Source organism: Microchirus variegatus (genome assembly GCF_963457635.1).
Source record: "Microchirus variegatus genome assembly, chromosome: 1".
NCBI lineage: Eukaryota > Metazoa > Chordata > Actinopteri > Pleuronectiformes > Soleidae > Microchirus > Microchirus variegatus.
The window spans coordinates 14,155,539-14,175,712 of record NC_139802.1 but is presented as its reverse complement, the minus strand read 5'-3'; the positions used below and the strand labels follow the sequence as shown (position 1 = coordinate 14,175,712).

Genomic DNA, 20,174 nt, shown 5'->3' with positions numbered 1-20,174 from the left:
CTTTTTAAAAAAATGTTTTATTACACAATTAGTATAATTAAAAAAAAAAATGTCATGCACGTTTCATGAAATCCATTACAAATGGTAGATAACTCCCTCTAGTGTAAAATAATGGTTAAGACAGCACAAACGTATAATGGTGTCACAGCTAAATCATGAAACTAAAATATATACTTATGTCATTCGTAGCAAAGTTATCTTCTTTTAGAAGAAAGCTATTCAGAGAGTGCAGTGACACCATTTTACATTTCTTTAATCTTTTAGTGTTTTCAGCTGAAATAATTTCACCACAATTTTATGAAGTGAAATCAAGAAAACACACAACAATTCAAAGAACAATTATTTTAATTGGCACTTCATATACAGAGCACACCTTTGAAAAATAACAAACTCAACAGTGTTTTTTTTTTAACACTGATAATGAGCCCTGAGGAGGAAACTTTATCTACTGGTGATTCCTCATCACCTTTGACAGATTTATTTGAGAGGTCCAGGAAGATGGAAAACTTTACCCATGATCACACATGAAGAGGAAAACATTTCAGAGAATTATACAAATAAAGATTATTTGAAGAAAACTGCTTTTCCTATGATCATCTCATGACTCTTTGCAGAACCAGCAGTATAAGGTCTAAAGTAGAGGTGTCAAACTGGTGGCCCACACACCGCATGCAGCCCCACCACTTAATATCGTGTTATAGTGACACTGGCTCATTGGGCTACAGGTCATTCTGAGTTTGACAGCCCTGTTCTAAAGTATTCATGTAGCCCAGAATGACAAAACAGTGCCATGAGGTTTAACTTGCTTTTTCCAAGACTGTTAATAGAGAACAGACGACTGTACCTGGAAAATGATTTTCAGGTGACTCTTTTTTTAATAATTGATACATAAAAATTTTCAATGGTCTTATGCATATGGCTTTAATAAATTCATTCTGTCTTATATCCTATGATGGCAACAAAAGTTTATTATGAACATTACTGACACCTGTGCTTCTACTCAACTAAATACAAAGATTACGGTTGATATTTCTTCATTAACTATAACAACAAACTTAACACACTCACATGGCTCTCATTTTAGAGAGTTAGTTTGGTAATCAGGTTTAGTATTGTTTCTCATTGACTCATACACTGACATAACCAGAAACAACATAGCAACAATCCACACACATTGTTTAAATATGAAGAGAGTTCAACATGTGCGAGGAGAAATATAACAAGTGAAATCTCCAGACTTATCGATGTAGTCTTCGTTGTTGTTGGTTTCGTTGCACGGTTGCAACTTGTGGTTCAGAGTCATAAAACAATTGTCTTTAAAGCTGCAGTCTGTGTGAGGTCTGTGACATCTTACAGAGCCAAGGTAGAACTTCATCTGACTCCTGTTCTGACATCTGAAGCTCTCAGATTTCGCTTCCAAATTGTAGGATTCTAAACAGAAGAAATGACACTTGTGAAATCATCTTAAAACACTCATTCAGTCATGTATTCATCAAAATATAATGATAGATGTGGTACAATATTATATATTACACATGGTGGGAGCATGTGCATGTGTGCGTGTGCTTTACTAGTGAAGGCTCTAGACGTCGTCCCAGAAATGACAGCAAACGTCTCCACATCAGCCCGCTGCCCAAGAACATGATGCCCGTTACCAGCCAGAAAACACGAGGGTCCTGGTGATAAACAACAGGCAAACACAAAAATACATCTGGGAGTCAACAAAAAGGTACGGTGTTCATATAAAGATGCATGGATCAAACTCATTAGAAGTTACTTGGGTCCAGAGATGCTAAAAAAAAATTCTGACAGAGGCTCACCTCTTCAAGGTTTGACGTTAAATTCATTCCAAACGCCACTCCGATAAGACCGAACAAGGTCAGGGAGAAGGAACCCATGGTCAGCTGCAGATTGAGACGCATCATCACGTTGCGATGGCTAAAATGAGATGGACAACATTTGTTTCCAGTCTGTTATGGGTCAGGCTGATTTTGGTTCCTCTGGATCTTGTTTCAGCCGCAAAGCAGGGGGAGGGTGACTTTACAGGAACTCAACACAAATTTGAAACGAAAAATTCGAACGATTTCTGAAAGCTGAGAAGTTGCATGTCAAATCCAACATGTGGTTATTACAGTAATTTCACTCGCGCTGTTGCAGGAAGCCATAGAATCAGCGTCTTTGTCACCAGAGGAGAGTTGCAAAAATGCCTGAACATGGTTTCCATTTTTGTTTTTGCACATCGAGACAAAAACTGAAACAAATGTAATTTTAAATATGTTTTATACAGTTCAAATTTCAAATTTAACATGCAAAATCTGGTTCATTTACCATTTTATTTTCGTAAAAACTTTTTGTTTTTCCTGATTTTAACCTGTTAACATGCAGTAAATTGTAAATAACTGCCAGATATTGAAAGTTATTCTGGAAAAATGGGCAAAAGCACTTTCACTCCCAGGATATTTTCTGGCCCTTTTATGGTTAAAATAAGCACCAAAAAAAAGATGTTTGAGGCTTAGATGTTAAAGGGTTAAAAAGATAAGTTTCATAAACACACACTGAGCATTTAAGATATTCTACATAGAAGTTAGAAGCACAATCACTCACAGAAACATAGAGGAGTACATGCAGTCTATGGTTAGATGTTTGTGCTGTACATATGCAGTATGCTTGTATATGTTTACCTGTCCAGATTGATAAAGATGACGCTTTCAGAGTCGTCTATCAGTCCTTTCAACTCTCTGGTCTTGTTTCCAAGCTCCTCAGTCTGCAGGGAGCAAATAGACACACTGTCACTTACTGTTAATCTGGTTTGACATTTAACTGTGTACTTCAGGGATTTTAGATATTACAACAGAAAATAAAATAAAGATACAAGCAAGTGTGATTATAAAACAAAGAAAACTAGACAGCCCAGTTAGAACATCACCTTCCACCTATACATCAGTAAAGTCGCTGCATTGCACGTTTATTCACAATGTCATTAAGTTTCTTTCAATCTTTTATATGAATCATTACAAATGAATTTATATTCATTATGTTTATCTTCATTATTACTATTTATAAGCTACAACTAATTATAACTGTTCCTCAAAGTTGATGTTTTTTTTTGAGGGGGCGTAGCACTACCTGCATATAGTAATTCTCCAGTAACAGTTCCATCTCCTCAGCATGGTCAATGCCCAAACTGCTCTCCTCACTAGAAAAGCAGACAGGCATACACACAGACACAGACAAGTCTAATATTCTGTTATCTATTTTAAGTTACGAAATGTTATGAAAGGGTGATAAAACTTTACGTTTTCATATCTGGATCTGGAACTTTTAACATCAGAGCATGTATATATATATTTCTTGTAGTATCTCCATTGCCAAGTACAGTTGGCAAAGGGAAAAGTAACCTCAAGGTTTGGGGATAAGGATACATTTAAAAAAAATTTTTTTTTAAAGCTCACATAGAGTGGTCCTGTTGCACATATATGTGAGTTATGGAGGTCTACTTACATACATTAACTTGTTTTTATGGTCAAAAACCTCCTAGTTGCTGTAAACGAGCCGATTGAAATCTCTGTTTCTAATGCTGTCCTCAGCTGCGATATTTCAGACTGAACTCTCACACCCGGAAGACAGAGTGTGTTGTGATTGGCCAGCCAACGTAGAGCCTTCCCAATGGTCTTGTGATTGGACAATACCCAGAAGTGACATAATTAGCACACCCGCTCTCAGCGCAGCTCCCCCCTCTGGAACGGTGGATGCACTGCTATTCACTATCAAAACATTGTTTTAACAATGTTTAAAAATAGCTTTGTCACAACTCCCCGCTGCAGTCCCTTTTATGACTTTGACCCGGAGGCGTGACACACCTCCACAACAGACGTTATTCTTCTTCTGCGGTTCAATGTACGCAACCGGATGTGCCCGGACTAGTGCCCGGAGCAGGAGGATCTGCTGAATCCTTACATAACCTACCCACAACCAATGAGGGACATACAGATAAACATATACACATACAATTTTGAAGTTGAAGGGAACATAATATTTCTCTTTTGTTTTAGTGGAAATGCGTGTCAGTGTTTTTAAGTGCATGGGAGACATACAAAACTCTTGGGTCTGTCCACTTGGTCAGACAAAGCTCTTCAATGATCTCATCCTCATCCAAAATCTTCAGCAAGGCGTCCTTGAAAACACGAATGTCTGTTTCCAACTCTGATAAACTGTCAAAGGTACGAGAGAGAAAGAGACACAATGTTGCTGAAATGTAATATGAATTAAAAACCATTCAAAAAACAAAGAAAACCAATGACAGTGTGTTAAAAATTCATCTTTAGGGTTAAACTATGGGATTATAAACTACTGAAAAGGATATTATTGCAATATTATGGTTCACCTCATTCATGAGAGCACTTACAAGCTACAGTCTGTGAATATGTACTGAATATGTGGCTGTGTGCTTTACCTTTTGCTGTATTGCAGAAGTACATGTAGTTTACTTCTGTACCCGGTAAGGATATTAGGATCTACTAAGCATTCCAACACATCCAAAATTACTGGTTCGACTTCATTCAGCCTAGTTTGAAGGATGTTGACCTATTGACAAATATACATGAGCAAACATATACAGTATGTACAACTCTTCACTTTATTTATCTATCTTAAACAAAAAGAGCCTCATGTGTGTATTTAATCTGGTCTAGAATGTGTTTACATGCACACAGTGGTTTTAACTCTAATCTGTCTCACCTTGTGCAGCAGGATGGCCTCCAGTGCCCTGAACTCAAACGGCAGAGAATGTGTCTGTGAGGCAAGCTGAGGGGCGAGCTCCAGCACCAACCAGCGTTCCAGTCCCAGACCACGGAAGTCCAACACCAAAAGTGATTGTTGGGTTATGATGGCTTTCAAAGACTGCGGAAAGACACAGGAGCTAAGTTTTAGCAACCTAGCAAGGACGACTTTGTTTTGAAATATTGGAATTAAATGGATTTTAACAATAACTGTGTGGCTTAAGGCTTTTGAGCAATGGATAAAAGACTTTTCATAAACATGGTCACATGTTTTTGCATTCATATATGTGTATCTGCATTTGGGAGACTACAGGCTCAATAGTTCACTCTGGTCAGCAAATATTTATCAACAGTGAATGACCTGATTGTTGTGGACCCCTTGTTGTGCAATCAAGCTCGTCGATAAGCCTCAACTATGATTCAGTGGCTCCATGGGGACCTTATGACTATTTTAAGTTTGTCAGTGTGCTACAGACGAGAGGAAAGGAAGCTTCTTTCAACACTTCAGGTAACACCATTACTGCTGTGTTCATTTAGCAAATAATCCATGACAGAACTCGATGCGTTATATCACGTCTACTTTTTGTTAGACAAAGAAAAACAAAACGGCCTATACCTGCAGGCTACTTTATAATACTGTTTGTCTTGGTAACAGTCAGATTGTGTTTTGTTTTGCTCTTTTAATTAAAAAACAGAAAAGGCAGTAAAGAATTTGACTGAGTATCCAATGAATATTTTCATTTAAATGTTAAGTGTGTAAGTATTTAAGACATTCTAATTACTGGATATTTGCCTATTTACCAAATAGATCAATTTAGTTTTTTGTTTATATCAATCAACTGCACATAAAATATGATGTAGTCTTCCAGTTGCAAAACAAACTCCTATTCTGAAGCTTGCCCATTCACTATTTGACAGTCGCGTGACAGTTTTTGCAAACGGAAGCTCAAAGATGTTTCCTGCAACAAGATGTCTACTGTATTGGACGATACAGCTGTCAATCCCACTGGTGTCCAATTAATCAATTGGTCAATTAATTTTCCTATAGTCTACAGTTCTTTTCAAATCCGGATCGTGATAACAAATGACTAAAATCATCATCATGTTTCCCTGTAACTGCAGGATGGCTGTGAAGCTGCTCTGTCTCTGCCTGCTGCTGACTCTGTTGTATCCCAGCTGGGCCAAAAAACACTCATGTCAAACTTCAGTATCCAGTTGTGACCAGTGCCTTATGTCAGGTCCAGAATGCGCTTGGTGCACTGTCCCCAATATGAACATTCGGTGTCATAACTTCAAGGGGCTGAGGAGAATGGGCTGTCGCAAAAGTCACATATACAACCCTCAGGGAGAGGTACAGATTGTCAGGGATATCATCAGGTAAGTGTTCAAGATAAAAAGATCCACTATGAAACTATTCTCACTTGGCATCATCAGCTCCGATCACAGGGAGCAACAAACAAAAAGAGAAGGAAACAGATATTCATTATTTTACCTACATTTTATACAAAACTAGTTCATCTAAAGTCTCTTGTTGACCCTACTGACCCTCTACAGCAGTGAGTCAGATGACAAGACCCTGTTCCTCCGGCCCCAGGAGGTCTCCCTCCGTTTGAGGCCGGGTGTGAGCCAGATCTTCCTTCTATCTCTCACCATGCCTGCAGACCAGCCTGTTCCAGAGATGACTACAGATGCCAGCACTGTGCCAGAGGGAGTCAACATCACATTTAATAATGCCGACGCTGGAAACCCTCTACTCATCGAGGTCATCAAAATTCAGACTGTGCTGATATTTTGTGTCTTTCTTAAAAATATACTACCATAAAGATAAATACTACTGTTCTCTAGGTGAATGTGGTGGCTGCCCAGTGTCCCAGTAAGAGGGACTCAACCCACAGCAAGACTGGACCCTGGTCTGTCTACATCTCACCTAGAGGCTCTTCACTCAGTGTTAAGTTAGAAATTACTTTGGAGTGTGAGTACATCCACAGAACCACCGTCGCTGTCTGAGGATTTCTGAGATATTACCACATACACACAAAGTGGATATAATCCACTTTGTGTATATGTGGAACAAAATATGTCCTTGCTAATGTCATATATGGTTGTATAATTTTATTATTATTAATTTATTTTTTAAATAAATGTTGCCCCAGGTCACTGTAACTGCACAGGAAACCGTAAGGAAAACAGCCGTTCCTGCAGTGGCCACGGAGCTTTGATGTGTGGCCAGTGTGAGTGCTACAATTCTTACACTGGACAACAATGCCAGCGGAACACCGGTTCATTTACTTCACAGAATGACGACTACTGTCGCTCAGTGCCAGAAGCGCTGGTGTGCAGTGGCAGAGGTCTGTGTGTGGAGGGCTTCTGCGAGTGTGAGGTGCGAGAAAACCGGGACGAAACGTACAGTGGACGTTACTGCGAGTGCAGCAACTTTGACTGTCCTCGTGCCAACAACAAGTATGACACACAATAATAACCGCAGGTTTTTTAATTGTATGTCAAACAAAACTGATTTACATTTTTAAATTGTTTTTTGTATTCAACAGAATATGTGGAGGCCAAGGGCAATGTAGTTGTGGTGAGTGCATCTGTAAGGAAGAATGGACTGGTGCGGACTGCAGCTGCTCTTTGGAAACTGCCTCTTGTATGGCAACAAACCAGCAGTTGTGTAACGGTCGAGGGATGTGTCAGTGTGGACAATGTAAATGTGACCCGCCGTACAGTGGCCCAACCTGTGAGAGCTGCCCTTTTTGTGAGAACACATGTCAGCAGCATGTGGCGTGCGTGGAGTGTCGAGGTTTTGGGATGGGAGAGAAGAAGGACAGGTGAGATAACAGGGTGTGTTTAAAATGATAGAATGAGGAAAAAGAACTGAAGATTTTAATAAGCTCTAGGGTAAGCTGGAGTTATAGCTGTGGTAAAACAAATATCAAACGTATTATGCCTCAATGTGTTTGCTTGAAAGCATAAACACCAGTTAGTCTACATACCAATGTGCCCTTGGGCAGGACAATAGAAAAACTGAGCACATAGCTGTGCTAAGTGAATGGGTAAATGGTAAAACTGAAGACCAGAAAAGCGCTACATAAATACAGACCATTTACCATGTACTAAAATGTTGTAATCATATTTTGATACAATGGTATTGAATTATTTCCCAGGCCTAAACTGAATTAATACTATAACTCCAGCCAATTGTCTGGTGCTTTCTCTGTAGCTACCACAACCCACTTGCTGATTTAGACATTACAGTGGCTAAGATGGGTATAATATTTCAGTTACAACTCAACATCAGCCTACTGTAGCTTGGCTGCCAACAATAATTGAACAACAATAATATAACTCTTGAACTTCTTGCTTTTTCCTCACTCTGCATTAGATGTGACCAAATATGTGGCTACCTCAATGTGACAATGGTGGAGACGAAAGATGACCTGCCTCAACAAGGAGGAACTGTAAGGTTGTGTAAAATGATGAGCCATGATGACTCCTGCTTCTTCTACTACACCTTCTCCCACACATCTTCTGGGAGACACTCAACTGTGGCACGATCTAAAGATTGTCCAACCATGGAATTGACCACCTAGCAGAGAAGTGTGTGTCAAATGTTACTCTGCTTCAATCCAGTGTTCTCTAGATATGTTTAGTTTGTTTTCTTTTTCATTATTTTAATTATTGTGACAGATAAAATAATTTGAAAATTAGTCAGCTGATTAAAGACTGTTTCCACTTTTCATTATTTTACTGTACCACCTGGTAGCATCAAGTTACAAACAGACTCTAGTTAAAAAATAGCACTGACAAGTCCATCATTAGCAGCAGAAGCTGATTATAGATTTTCGATAATTATAACTTGACTGGCACCATTACAGGTTTTGTATCTGTACCTGTTGGATGATACTAGTTGTCAATCACATGGGTGTCCACTTGTAAGTGTTATGCTTTGTCTTCTTCTCTCAAGATTTGAATTATGTTCTTTCACTAAAACTAGTGCTTGAGACCATTTAACTCCTGAGGAAAACATTTATTTTATAATTCAAGTCAAGATATGGTGCATTCGCAATAGACTTCCATTCAAACACTGCTTTTTGCAACCAGCAGAGTCATCCCAGGTAAGGAAAAGCTACTTCTGTCTTACTCCCTAGACTTCACTTTACAAACCAGAACAATAACAACTACAACAACAACAAAAATCATACCTCCATCCGTAAGATAATGCAGTTGTTTCTCGCAGTGAGGCTGGTGGTGTGCTGAAAGCGAAGGTCTCTGGCCTGCAGACTTAACTCCTGACAAAGCTCCGTTTTCTTCTTCTCTGTAAGAAAAAAAGATTAAATCACTTCAGTAAGAAGAGCAGCAGCAGATGAAAATAAAACGTCATCATCCTCTCATGTATCGTTGATTTTCCCACTTACCAAACGATGTCACATTTCCCTCTTGGTCAAACTTCATCTATAAAAAATTACATTATAGTTTTAATATAACATAAAGAACATAAAAGAGCAATAATTGATAAATATATGTTTGACGAGGATCAGCCACTGAAATGTTTTGGAAACTGCTCTTGGTAAATTTCTTACCACTACAAAAGCTGGAGGCCCAGTGGAAATTACGGTATCTGTCACTCTGCTGCGGATCGAGGACACTGTTCAAAGAAAAGACAAAAGAGTATTTTGATTGCAACTAACAAAATAAAATATAATTATCAGGAAAATTTAAATGAAAGCATCAGGGTTTATTTCAACGCACTGACACTCATGTATTTAGTTTAGATGTTAAACCATGATGATGTGAATGTACTACTTTGTTACACTTTAGCGGGGTTTTCAAAAATAAAGATAGATCAGCAGAGACATACGCCCTTCTAACTCTATTTTTCTCATTACAGAATGTTAACTTCAATATTTACAACACAGTTGCTCAACAAATTTCAATGTTATTAACAAATCCATATCCAACCTGCAAAATTAGATTCACCACTCTGCCTTTTTGCCCGTTAATACTTGCCGATCAAAGTTCATCTTTAGATGTTGAGTTACAAAACAAGATTCACACAAGACTTACTCAACTATTACTCATGACTGTTTCAATGACACAGGTTGATTGGGTCTGAGTTTATATATACGAGTCTTCACCATGCTTGTAAATTTCCTCTAGTAATTTTTTTTTAGGTTTTATCTACAGTTATCATGCAGATGCTACATGAAGCAACAAGTTGTAAAGAAATACATGTACCTCCACCATCATGTGACCAGACTGTGAGTGAGGGCTGCATGTAGGTGGTAAATGCATCACCACAATTTTAACACATCTTTGTTGTTTTTACTGAAAATTATTTGAAACACTTATCAAACTGGCATCTGTGTCAGTAGCCACTTAGATACTAAAGGTCAACCGAAATATGTAGAACTCAGGACAGCCAATGTCAATATTTGGGGGCAGGTTGCTTTGTTCCCCCTCCATCAATAGTATAATAGTAGTAGTAGCAGTAGTAATCGTATAAAATAGTATAACAACATATAATACACAAAATTGCTTAAATTAAACTTACAATATTGAACAAATTCTATGATATGTTTAACTAAATAAGAAATGCAAGAAACAGGTAATTAAAAATACATTTTATAAAACTCTCTGTACATTGGCTTTGCGATGGACTGGCTGCCCAGGGTGTTCCCCCGCCTTTCACACCGTGTCAGCTAAGATTGGTAAATACACCGGCACGTGTTAACAGCTAGGTTGCTTAAAAGATGTAAAGGACAATACCGGTACACAAAAAGTGGAATGGAGCCATCCCTAGTTGTGACATCACTTCTGATGGTATTTTCAATCCATTCCTAGACTACACTGCCTGTAGTTATGTGATCACCTGTTGCTGCTTGATGCTAATACTTACCAGACCAAGCTGTACCTCCTTGCAGCAGGTTCTCCTTTCTCACTGCAACAGACATATGTTTTCTAGGTTGACGTACTGAGCAAATGTCCCTGAAGTTCCTGCAGTGGAAAGCCAGATTGGTATTTCCCAGAGGCACGGTGTGTTTGAGTGGGCATTGTGGCACCGAAGGAGTCCTGCAAATGAGAGTTCGAGTCTGACCAAGTCCTGAGGAAAAAGCCCTGACGGAAGTGAAAGGGCATTTTGGAGAAAACTTCCCACAAAACGAAAGATATGTCATCCTGGTACAGCTCATACAGCTAGCCAGCAGCACTCTGTGCAGTCTCATGTCCACACCGGCACTCAGCTGTGGATGCAGGTTAAATCCAGGAGAAGCTGGTCAAGTGTGTCAAACTCCTCGAATCTTCTCATGTGTTGTTTCTGCGAGAGTTTGAGTGCTGATCCGCAGGAAAAACAAGTATTTAAAGCCTCCAGGCGGCGTTACTACCAGGCAGTTACCGCACAAACGTGACTTCTACCATACGGTGTGCAGATGTGTAGCTGTTATGCTAGTTTCGTTAGCTAACAGTCACGGGGACAACTTGTGCTCTTGTTTTGCTTATCTATTCAAAACTCGCAATGACAATAAAAGAGGAGGCGAGTATGAGACCCTCGTTACCTGCCGCTGCCCTGAAACAACACGCAGGCATGCGTTTTAGTCAGAAAACACAAGTCGCCGGGTTAACATGATGTAGGAGACGTCACAGAGGCAAGAGCAACTTTCCTGCCCATGATGCAACGCGGTGAACAGTACTAGCTTGACAGGGATGTAGGTCAGAAGGAGGTGACTTCTGCGACTGGTCTGTCCTTTGTACATCTATCTATCTATCTATCTATCTATCTATCTATCTATCTATCTATCTATCTATCTATCTATCTATCTATTTATCTATCTATCTATCTATCTATCTATCTATCTATCTATCTATCTATCTATCTATCTATCTATCTATCTATCTATCTATCTAAACGAAAACCGACTTGTTTTACTACCCTAGATTCTAATAACTAAATAAAACCATATTCTGCATTTTAGTGTCTTCTATTTTATTGGAATATTAAAGGACCAGTCTGCAGGATTTAGTGACATTTTATTGCAAAACAACTGGAAACCTTATGCTTCTGAAATAACACCCAAGTTCAGCGTTAGCATTTTCTTTGTGTGTGTGTGTGTGTGTGTGTGTGTGTGTGTGTGTGTGTGTGTGTGTGTGTGTGTGTGTGTGTGTGTGTGTGTGTGTGTGTGTGTGTGTGTGTGTGTGTGTAAGGGTTTTCTCCGTGTACATACAGAGGTTAATTGTTTGTCTCTGTGCATTGTGATGGACTGGTGATCTGTCCAGGATATCTGGGATTTGCTCCAGCAACCCATGACTCTCATGTGGAGGATAAAGGAGGCGGAGTAGACAAGGTGAACTCAATTCTTCTGATGATAGATCCCCTAAAAATCCTACACACTGCTCATTTAAGAAACAGATTGTTTTTTAATCTTCCATCTTAAAGGAAAACTGTGACACCTACTGGTCAAAAAGTGGCATTGCCAATTTAGATGCAGCATCAGCACCAGCATCGGATCACCGGAAGGATGCTGTCGCAGAGAGGAAGCTTGGGGATTATGTAGAGTTGACGCCACAGAGTGTACAGTTAAATCTTCAAAACCTAGACCTTGTATATTAAAATAATATCACAAACGTGCACCAGTAGCTGCCATGTTCCCATCGTGTTGCTCCAAAGCATCGGCGGACAGCGGCGCTAAGAAGAGCTCCGTGGCTAAGCTGCTGCTCGGCGTGTTTGTGGTTTACATGCTGCACACCGCCTGGCTGCTGTACGGCTTCATCTACACCAAACCCTGCGACGGAGACAGCGGAGAGAACTGCATCGCCTCCTACCTGACAGACACACCCAGACTGCAGGTTAGCACACACACACACGCACACACACAACCAATGATTGATTTCACAGTTTCCACGTCAAAACGCCTGCAGCGGCCCGCGGTCAAGAGATAAACATGTGATGGCAAGTCATTTTACTGCGGTCAAACTATGTGACACTCGTTCCTCCGTGGTCAAACTATGTGACTCTGAATTTTAAGCCCTCCTTACAAACGCCTTTACGGTAAAATAAATAAATAAAATAAAATAAAATAGTTTTCTTTTGTATATTGAGTGTATATTTCGTAACTGAGCTGCGTCTTTGTTTTCCATCACGTTGCTTTCTACTCAATTTCTGTACATTTTCAATATATTAAAGATAACTGTTTTTTATAGTTACCTAAATATTGAAAACACTGAACCTTTTTGAATGTTGATTTGTCCTTATAAACCATTGGTTCTCAAAGTGCCGCCCACGGGCCAATGGCAGGCCGCAGAAACATTTCTGGCGGCCCGCAATGAATTTCAGTTGATAGTTTTAATCCAGGAGCTACTAAGCTTGTTAAATGTTTATTGGACATTATTGGATACAGACCAATAAGAGTAAACTGTAGAACTGCAATTTGGTCATTAAAATTATTACAAATGGGATTTCTTTCTGTTTTTGTCCCCCTTTTTCCCCTTTGGCGGCCCTCAGTCCAATGTTGGGTTCCTAAATTGGCCCTCAGGTATCAAAAGTTTGAGAACCCCATAAAAAACCATATTGACAGCCCATTCCCAAATGGAAAGGGAACTTAGCTTGTAACCAGAGGGTTGCCAGTACAAATCCCTTCCAGGTATAATGGGTACCCCCATTGCTTCCTGCCCGCTGCTTCTAATTCTAGGAAAGTTTTAAGTAGAGGATGGGTTAAATGCAGAGAAGGAATTTCCCCTGCAGGACTGATAAAGGACTCATTTAAATGCAGGAAGTGTATATTCATATATATTCATTTGAACTATAATGATATATATAGTGATCAATCAGGTTGAACCTCTGGCATGGTGTAATGGAGAAAACCTCCACACGTTTACATTATTGTAAGCATACAATGTTGATTTGGATTGTACCTACTGCACGCTCGTCAGCAAAACTCTGTCTGATTCCCATAAGTAGTTCAGATTGAGGAGTCATGCTCATGACAGCCTCTCTTCTCTTTCATCCAGCTGAGCGTCTTCACCTGCTTAATGCCAGACAACAGCCAACTCAACCTCGCCTTAAAAATAGACCCGTTTGATCCACATTCTGCATTTGAAAGGTGAGTTTGTTCATGCAACAGCCGCATGAACATCATTTGTTGTTTGGCATGATGTCATCTCAGTTTTTTTTCTTTTAGTGTCACAGCTGCTTTGTTATAAAAACAGAAATCTTTGCTGTAAAAAAGAAAATGAACTATGATTACATCATCTCTTCTTCTTCATTGACTTGAATATTTCTTTAGACAAGTGAATGTCTCTCTGCCGGAGGAGACTCGAGCAAATGGTTCCCTGTTTGCAGTCGTTTACGTCCATAAATGTGGCGTTTCACCTCTGGAGGACAGAAGAGAGGTTCACTACGCAGCTCAGCTCACCACCTACATCACACCCACACACACAGAGGGCCAGAGAGATGTGCACAAGGTAATACGAGACGAAAGCGATCGTGTTTCATCCGTGGAGTAAGTTTAGATTGTGAGTCCTCACTGTGAGTGCATTACTTCTGTGGCCCATTCTCAGAGATCCGGCCCCAGGTCAGAGATTCCTGTTTCCCACTGGAGACCTCAACTGTCTGTGACTATGATGTCAGAGGACTTCACCTTCAACAAGGCGGGGCTTCCCAGTGATGTGCGGCGATACATGAGAATGTAAGTCTTCGCAGGAAGCTTTGGAGGTCAGAGATAAGCTTTTATTTAACTGCCCTGTGAGTAACACTGAGGGAGGTTTTTTTTGGCAGAAATGGAATATACTACCCATGAGTATGTTTGTATAGGTTAATAATCACTTTAAAGTTGAAATTGTTGAACCCAGAGAAAACACACACATACACAAAGCCCTTGTTCCAACCAGGCCTGCATCCTTCTGAGGCCAGTTTTCACATATGTCCATGACCTACAAAGAAATATTTTTTTCCTTTTCATTTATTACATTTTTTTTTTTAGAGAGAAAAGCAAATATTTACGGAGCCCCCGAAGTGACATGAGAAAAAAAAAAACGAAAACAATTTTTTTTTAAAATCTCGTGTTACAAAGTGGAGATCTCGAGTTTCCCAAAAATTATGAATAAAGTGACATTAAAAAAAAAATGGCAAAAACATTTTTTTTTTTTACAAAGTCGGGATCTCAAGTTTCCAAAAAATGCTGAAAATTTCCAAATAAAAAAATTTTTTTTCAATTTTTTTTGGGAAACTCGAGATCTTGACTTTGAAACTCGAGATTTAAAAAAAAAAGAAGTTTTTTTCATCTTTTTTTTTTTTTCCTCATGTCAGTTCGGGGGCTCCGTAAATATTAGAACAAAATCAGAATATTTGGCGGGCATTTGTTTACCTTGCGTTTTACTTAGAAAACCATATTACAAACTACTTTGGATCTCACTTTATTTTCAACAAATTACACGTGTGTGTGTGCGTGTGGAGATATAGTCAGTTCAATCGCCAAATCTGCATGTTTTTGGACTGTGGGAGGAAAAACACACACGGTGAGAACATGCAAACTCCATGTAGAAAGGTTCTGTCAATGACATTAACCTGGTTGTAAAAAGGAAACACCTCTTTCTCTCTCTCCTCGTAGGTCTCAGAGCGGTCATCAGATGATCTACCTTCCTCTGCTGCTGGTCAATGAGCTCAGTGTCAGAGTCAAAGACCTCATGGTTGGAAGCTTTTATACTTGACATTTTATAGTAAAAACACATTTCTCATATAAATACAGGCTTTGACTTCCATAAATGTGTCTCCCCATTAACAGGAGATCAACAGCAGCACCGCTCACCTCCCTCTCACTGTGTCCTATGAGGGAATCTCTCTCAGGAGATTCAGATTTTGGGTTCATCTGCAGGATGTGGTTTATTCTCTACGACAATTTGGTGAGTTGGTAAGACAACAGATGATATAAGACGAGAACAAACGCCTTCAGAGCATCAGCTGTCTAGACTAGACTAGATCTAATGAGGTTTCTTTCTCTTTTTATGGCTCCAAAAAATGGAACACCCTCCATGTGGATATCAGATGAGACAGTGTCCTGGGAATATTTAAAAATAAACTTCAAACTCATGGATTTTTAATTCTTGTTTTTAATATGTTGGTACCATTTTTTAAGTGGAATGTGAATTTATGTTATTGTATTTTTTTTTGTTTATATGAACTGTATTTTAATTTATCAGACCAGTTGTTTTTTGTTGTTGTTGTTTTTAGTTGACTGTGTAAAGCACCTTGGGTTACATCAAAATGTAGATTTCAGACATTTTTACATTATCTTATCCTATCATGTCAATATTTGAAAACCCTTTGGTGTTTGCCTCTTTATTTATTCAGGCTTTACTGAGCAAAACATTGACGAAATTAAAGAAACTCTGGTCGGATCCAATCTCTACCTGTTGGTGCTGACTGCTCTCATCACGGCTCTGCAAGTAAGTTTTCTATTAAACCTAATAAAATATGACTATTATATACTGCAAACCACAGTTTCCACTCAGTAATTATAGCACACAGAGTATCATGAGGGAATAAGACGAGTCTTCGTCGTGCTGCAAATGCAGTGTTGTAAAGTTGGGTTTGTGCTCTTGAAACAGCTCATCTGTGAATTCCTGGCTCTTAAGAATGACATCTGCTCCTGGGCGAAAAAGAAGAGCATGGCAGGAATGTCCAGGAAGTCAGGTAAGAAAACCCATCAAATGATACGAGCCTGTAACACTGAAGGCTTTGTTTTGTGGACACTATATTGAGCAAAAGTGTGTTTTTCCCCTCTTTGTTTGTAGTTCTTTGGCGTAGCCTCAGCACTTTGTTGATTTTCCTCCATCTGCTGGAAGAGACCAGTCTGCTGGTGCTGATCCCTGTCGGACTGGGGGCGTGTGTGGAGGTATTTAGTTTCAATCAGCCTCCTCCCTCAAAAACAGTAAAACAAGTAAAAAAAAAGAAAAAAAAAGCAGTTTTAAATCTCAAAAATGGTCTCTTTCTTCCAGGTGTTTAAGGTGTTTAAAGTGTTTAAGCTGCAGTGTAAAATCTCCAAACTTCATGTGAGTATCATCGTGCATTTGTGTTCGCACTCGAGTTATAATGTGATTGAGTTTTGAAGAGAAATGTGCAGGGTGGTGGCGCTGTTATGGTCTAAACTAGGGGTGGGTCAAAAATATCGACTTGGTCATATATCGTCGTCCTTCCTCGTGCAAATACGATAATCGATAAAATATCGATGTCTTAATCAACAAATGAAGGTGTACTAAAATAAAAAAGTCCCTGCAAGTTTCAATCGCCGGCAAAATGAGGGAAACTTGAGCGGACGTTACCTGGCTGAATCATAATAATAATAACAATAACTTAATTTATGAAGCACATTTCAATTAAAAGATGTAACACAAAGTGCTTTACATATTTAAAAACAAGGAGTTTACAGCGGGATAATGGTGTAAGAAAGCTACGTTAAGAGATGCTCCATCCACGCATAATACATAGACTTGCAGTTTGTTCTCTATGTTGTGAATAAACAGAGAAATCCTGCGTTTTTAGCTTTTCACAGATGTTTTGTTTTCTTCAGATAGACTGATATGTATCGCTATATGATTGTTTTGCAATATATCGATTATCACAGAATCGTGATATTATTCATGTATCATGAGGTACCTTGTGATTGCCACCCCGAGTCTAAATCTAGTATCTTACCTTGATGTACTAGTAGCTGAAGACCTTCTCTCTAAATGTGCAGGTTAATAAGCTGGACGACGAGGAGAGAAAGACAGTAGATTATGACACACAGGTACAGTATCAGTATATTTCTGTCTGTCTGTGGTCAGATTTTATGTCTCAACCTTGAGTTTTGTCTGTGATTGATGTTTTGTCGGCTGGTTTTTGTCTCTAGGCGTCCCGATACTTGTCCTACTTGGTTTATCCTTTGTGCATCAGTGGAGCTATTTTCTCACTGGGCTACTTGCGACAGAAGAGGTGAGTCGGTCACCATCAAGCACCGCCTTTGTCCCGGCGTGTAAATCAGTGCTTCTGTCCATGGGCCGGCATAGACCAGCATCATGAAGCTGGTGGACCAGCATATGCTATGATAAGCATAGACCCAACAATTGCTGTCTATGCTGGTAACCAGGTGTACACTCTTAGAAATAAGGGTTCCAAAAGGGTCCTTCTCCAAGGGCTGAGGTTCTACCTGGAACCATTTGCTTCTGAAAAACCCTTTCCCCGAAGAAAGGGTTTTAAAAGGGTTCCAGGTGGAACCTTTATAAAAAGGTTCCACCTGGAACCAAAAAGGGTTCTCCTATGAGGATAAGCCGAAGAACCTTATATGGTTCTACTTAGTACTTTAGTAGAGAGTGAGAGTGTCACTGTTTAACATCACTAACGTAGTAAAAGATAAAGTGAGGGTTTCAAACTCGCGGCCCACGGGCCACATGCCACTCCATTTCACTTTATATCAATTTATATGTGTGTGTTTGTTTTGTATTTTGTAGTAATAGAATAATTTTGCATTATACATACATTTTTATTGTGACCTATATATCATTCCATGTCAACATAGTCACTTTTATTTTGAAATTCTGTGACATATTTATCATTGCGATATCATGATGGAACAGGAAGCTCATATGAGTTTAGTATCCAGTCGTCTGATTGTTAAATTAACAATGATGTGTGATGTGTTTTCAGTTACTATTCCTGGTTGATAAACAGCCTGGTGACTGGTGAGTCCATCATTTATACTTACATTTGTGATTATTTATAATAGCTTGCATTTATAATGAGGTAGAATGTATATAATGATATATATAATGTTATAATGAGGTTGAAAAAAACGTATGTGTCTAAAACAGTGGTGTTACTGGTTCATATTTCTAAATAATGGCGTCTTGGGCGTATTTTCCGTGCAACACACAATACTATAAATAGTAATTCTATGCATACAGGAGAGAAAACTGTTCTCCTTAAATGTTATTTTCACATCATTAATGTGGTGATGTCATATCTTTTTTTATAGGAGTGTATGCCTTTGGCTTCCTGTCTATGGCCCCTCAGCTCTTCATTAATCACAAGGTCTGTTCTGCCTTCGTGTGTTTCACTTTATCACCTGATTTTATATAACGGAACTGAAATGTCTCTGTATTTTTATGTTTTGTTTTTTTCTTCTTCTTCTTCTTCATTCTTGTGTTTGTCCACCTCAGCTGAGATCTGTGAGCCACCTGCAGGGGACAGTGTTGATGTACAGAGTGAGTTCATCCATTCAAGGAGCTGGTTGGAATTCAACACACACATAATACTTCTTAATTCTTAATTTGCAGTGGAATTATACAAATTTTTTGAAATCCTCCTGTGTTTTACAGTGAATTTGCATCTGTTTCAGAAAAAGAACTCTTGCTTGGATTCAGTCCACATTACAACAGTATTAGGGCCAAACCAAAATATAATATACATATTATATATTGTTGTCATATTACAAGATATTTTCATCATATTATTATTAAATAGCAACAGAATGCAGATAATTCTCATAATATTATGACTTTAAAAGTTCTTCAGTTTGGTCCTGAAGTGATTGCCAAAAAAAAAACCCTATAATAAACTCTGACACAGTTTTCAGTCTCATGTCTGTCGTCCTCTCTCTCCACCAGGGAGTGAACACGCTCATCGCAGATCTGTGTTCCTGTGCCTCCTTTTTCTCCTCCTCTGGCTCCTTCTCCTCATCTCATCAACTTTCCTGCTTCAGAGATGAGCTCCTTTTCCTCATCTACCTCTACCAGCGAAGGTAGAGTGTCGCAAATCTTATTTTATCAAGGAAACCTCACTTTAAAAGTCTATAAATCGCTCATCGTTTTTTTTGCCACCAGGTGCTACGCGCATAAGGCCAGAAGACGAGACTCTGCGACCCACGGCAAGAAACTCAAGACTCAGTGAGGAGAATACACAGAGACTGAGGATGTGCAACAAGGACCTGAACAGGACATTTGGACACACAACTTTTCCAAGATGACTGGTTCTGCTTCAGACTCTTTACTGTTGTGCTTTCACAGAACTGCTGCTGCTGATGCTGCTGCTGCTGCTTTTTGCCTGACATTGAAGATTTTCCAGTTACAGACGCAGAGACTGACGTTAAACTCTCTGCTGGTCGATTTTTCGTCAGTAAAACCATGAGTCATTTGCTTGTCGTTTCTGCTCTTTATGCAAACATGGGTTTTGTTTTTTGGCAAATTGTAAAAGATGGAGCAAGTACTCTTTAAAAAAAACAAAACGTTATCCATCTGCTTTAAACTGGACTTGGATCTTTACGTCAGAATTGATTTTTGTCACAGATTTTTATATGACTGTCTGAAAAGCTTGGAACGCGATTTGCGTTTTTTATCTTCTTCTTTACAAACGTTGATTTCTCTTTTTTGTAT

General features: G+C 39.1%; 2 protein-coding genes across 2 annotated transcripts; one reads left to right on the top strand and one right to left on the bottom strand.

The window, feature by feature from the left end:
• Positions 1-1,229: 1,229 nt before the first annotated feature.
• Positions 1,230-10,733, bottom strand: mrs2 (magnesium transporter MRS2). The gene is made up of 12 exons (XM_083895975.1): positions 10,675-10,733; positions 9,359-9,423; positions 9,194-9,230; positions 8,981-9,093; positions 4,738-4,899; positions 4,454-4,584; positions 4,095-4,211; positions 3,127-3,196; positions 2,682-2,764; positions 1,821-1,938; positions 1,572-1,676; positions 1,230-1,431 (listed from the first exon to the last, which is right to left on the bottom strand). Exons 1-12 carry the CDS (start codon positions 10,727-10,729, stop codon positions 1,372-1,374), a joined length of 1,116 nt encoding a protein of 371 aa, XP_083752101.1. The 5' UTR covers positions 10,730-10,733; the 3' UTR covers positions 1,230-1,371.
• A 1,680-nt stretch (positions 10,734-12,413) lies between these two features.
• LOC310934848 (lipid scramblase CLPTM1L-like) lies at positions 12,414-19,692 on the top strand (the record flags this gene model as incomplete). Its single annotated transcript, XM_083898647.1, has 17 exons — positions 12,414-12,617; positions 13,779-13,870; positions 14,054-14,231; positions 14,328-14,455; positions 15,377-15,455; positions 15,551-15,668; positions 16,117-16,211; positions 16,374-16,458; positions 16,560-16,660; positions 16,764-16,817; positions 17,504-17,554; positions 17,657-17,739; positions 18,451-18,485; positions 18,779-18,834; positions 18,963-19,007; positions 19,410-19,543; positions 19,626-19,692. The coding sequence occupies 17 exons, from the start codon at positions 12,414-12,416 to the stop codon at positions 19,690-19,692; spliced, it is 1,605 nt and encodes a 534-aa protein (XP_083754773.1).
• Between the last annotated feature and the right edge of the window lie 482 nt (positions 19,693-20,174).

Excerpts from the sequence above, each read along its gene's own strand:
- mrs2 (XM_083895975.1), bottom strand. The coding sequence starts at position 10,729 with ATGTCTGTTGCAGTGAGAAAGGAGAACCTGCTGCAAGGAGGTACAGCT. Across the intron at positions 9,231-9,358 it reads GGCCTCCAGCTTTTGTAGTG|ATGAAGTTTGACCAAGAGGG; the intron begins GTAAGAAATTTA and ends AATTTTTTATAG. Across the intron at positions 2,765-3,126 it reads TGGAGAATTACTATATGCAG|ACTGAGGAGCTTGGAAACAA; the intron begins GTAGTGCTACGC and ends TGCTCCCTGCAG.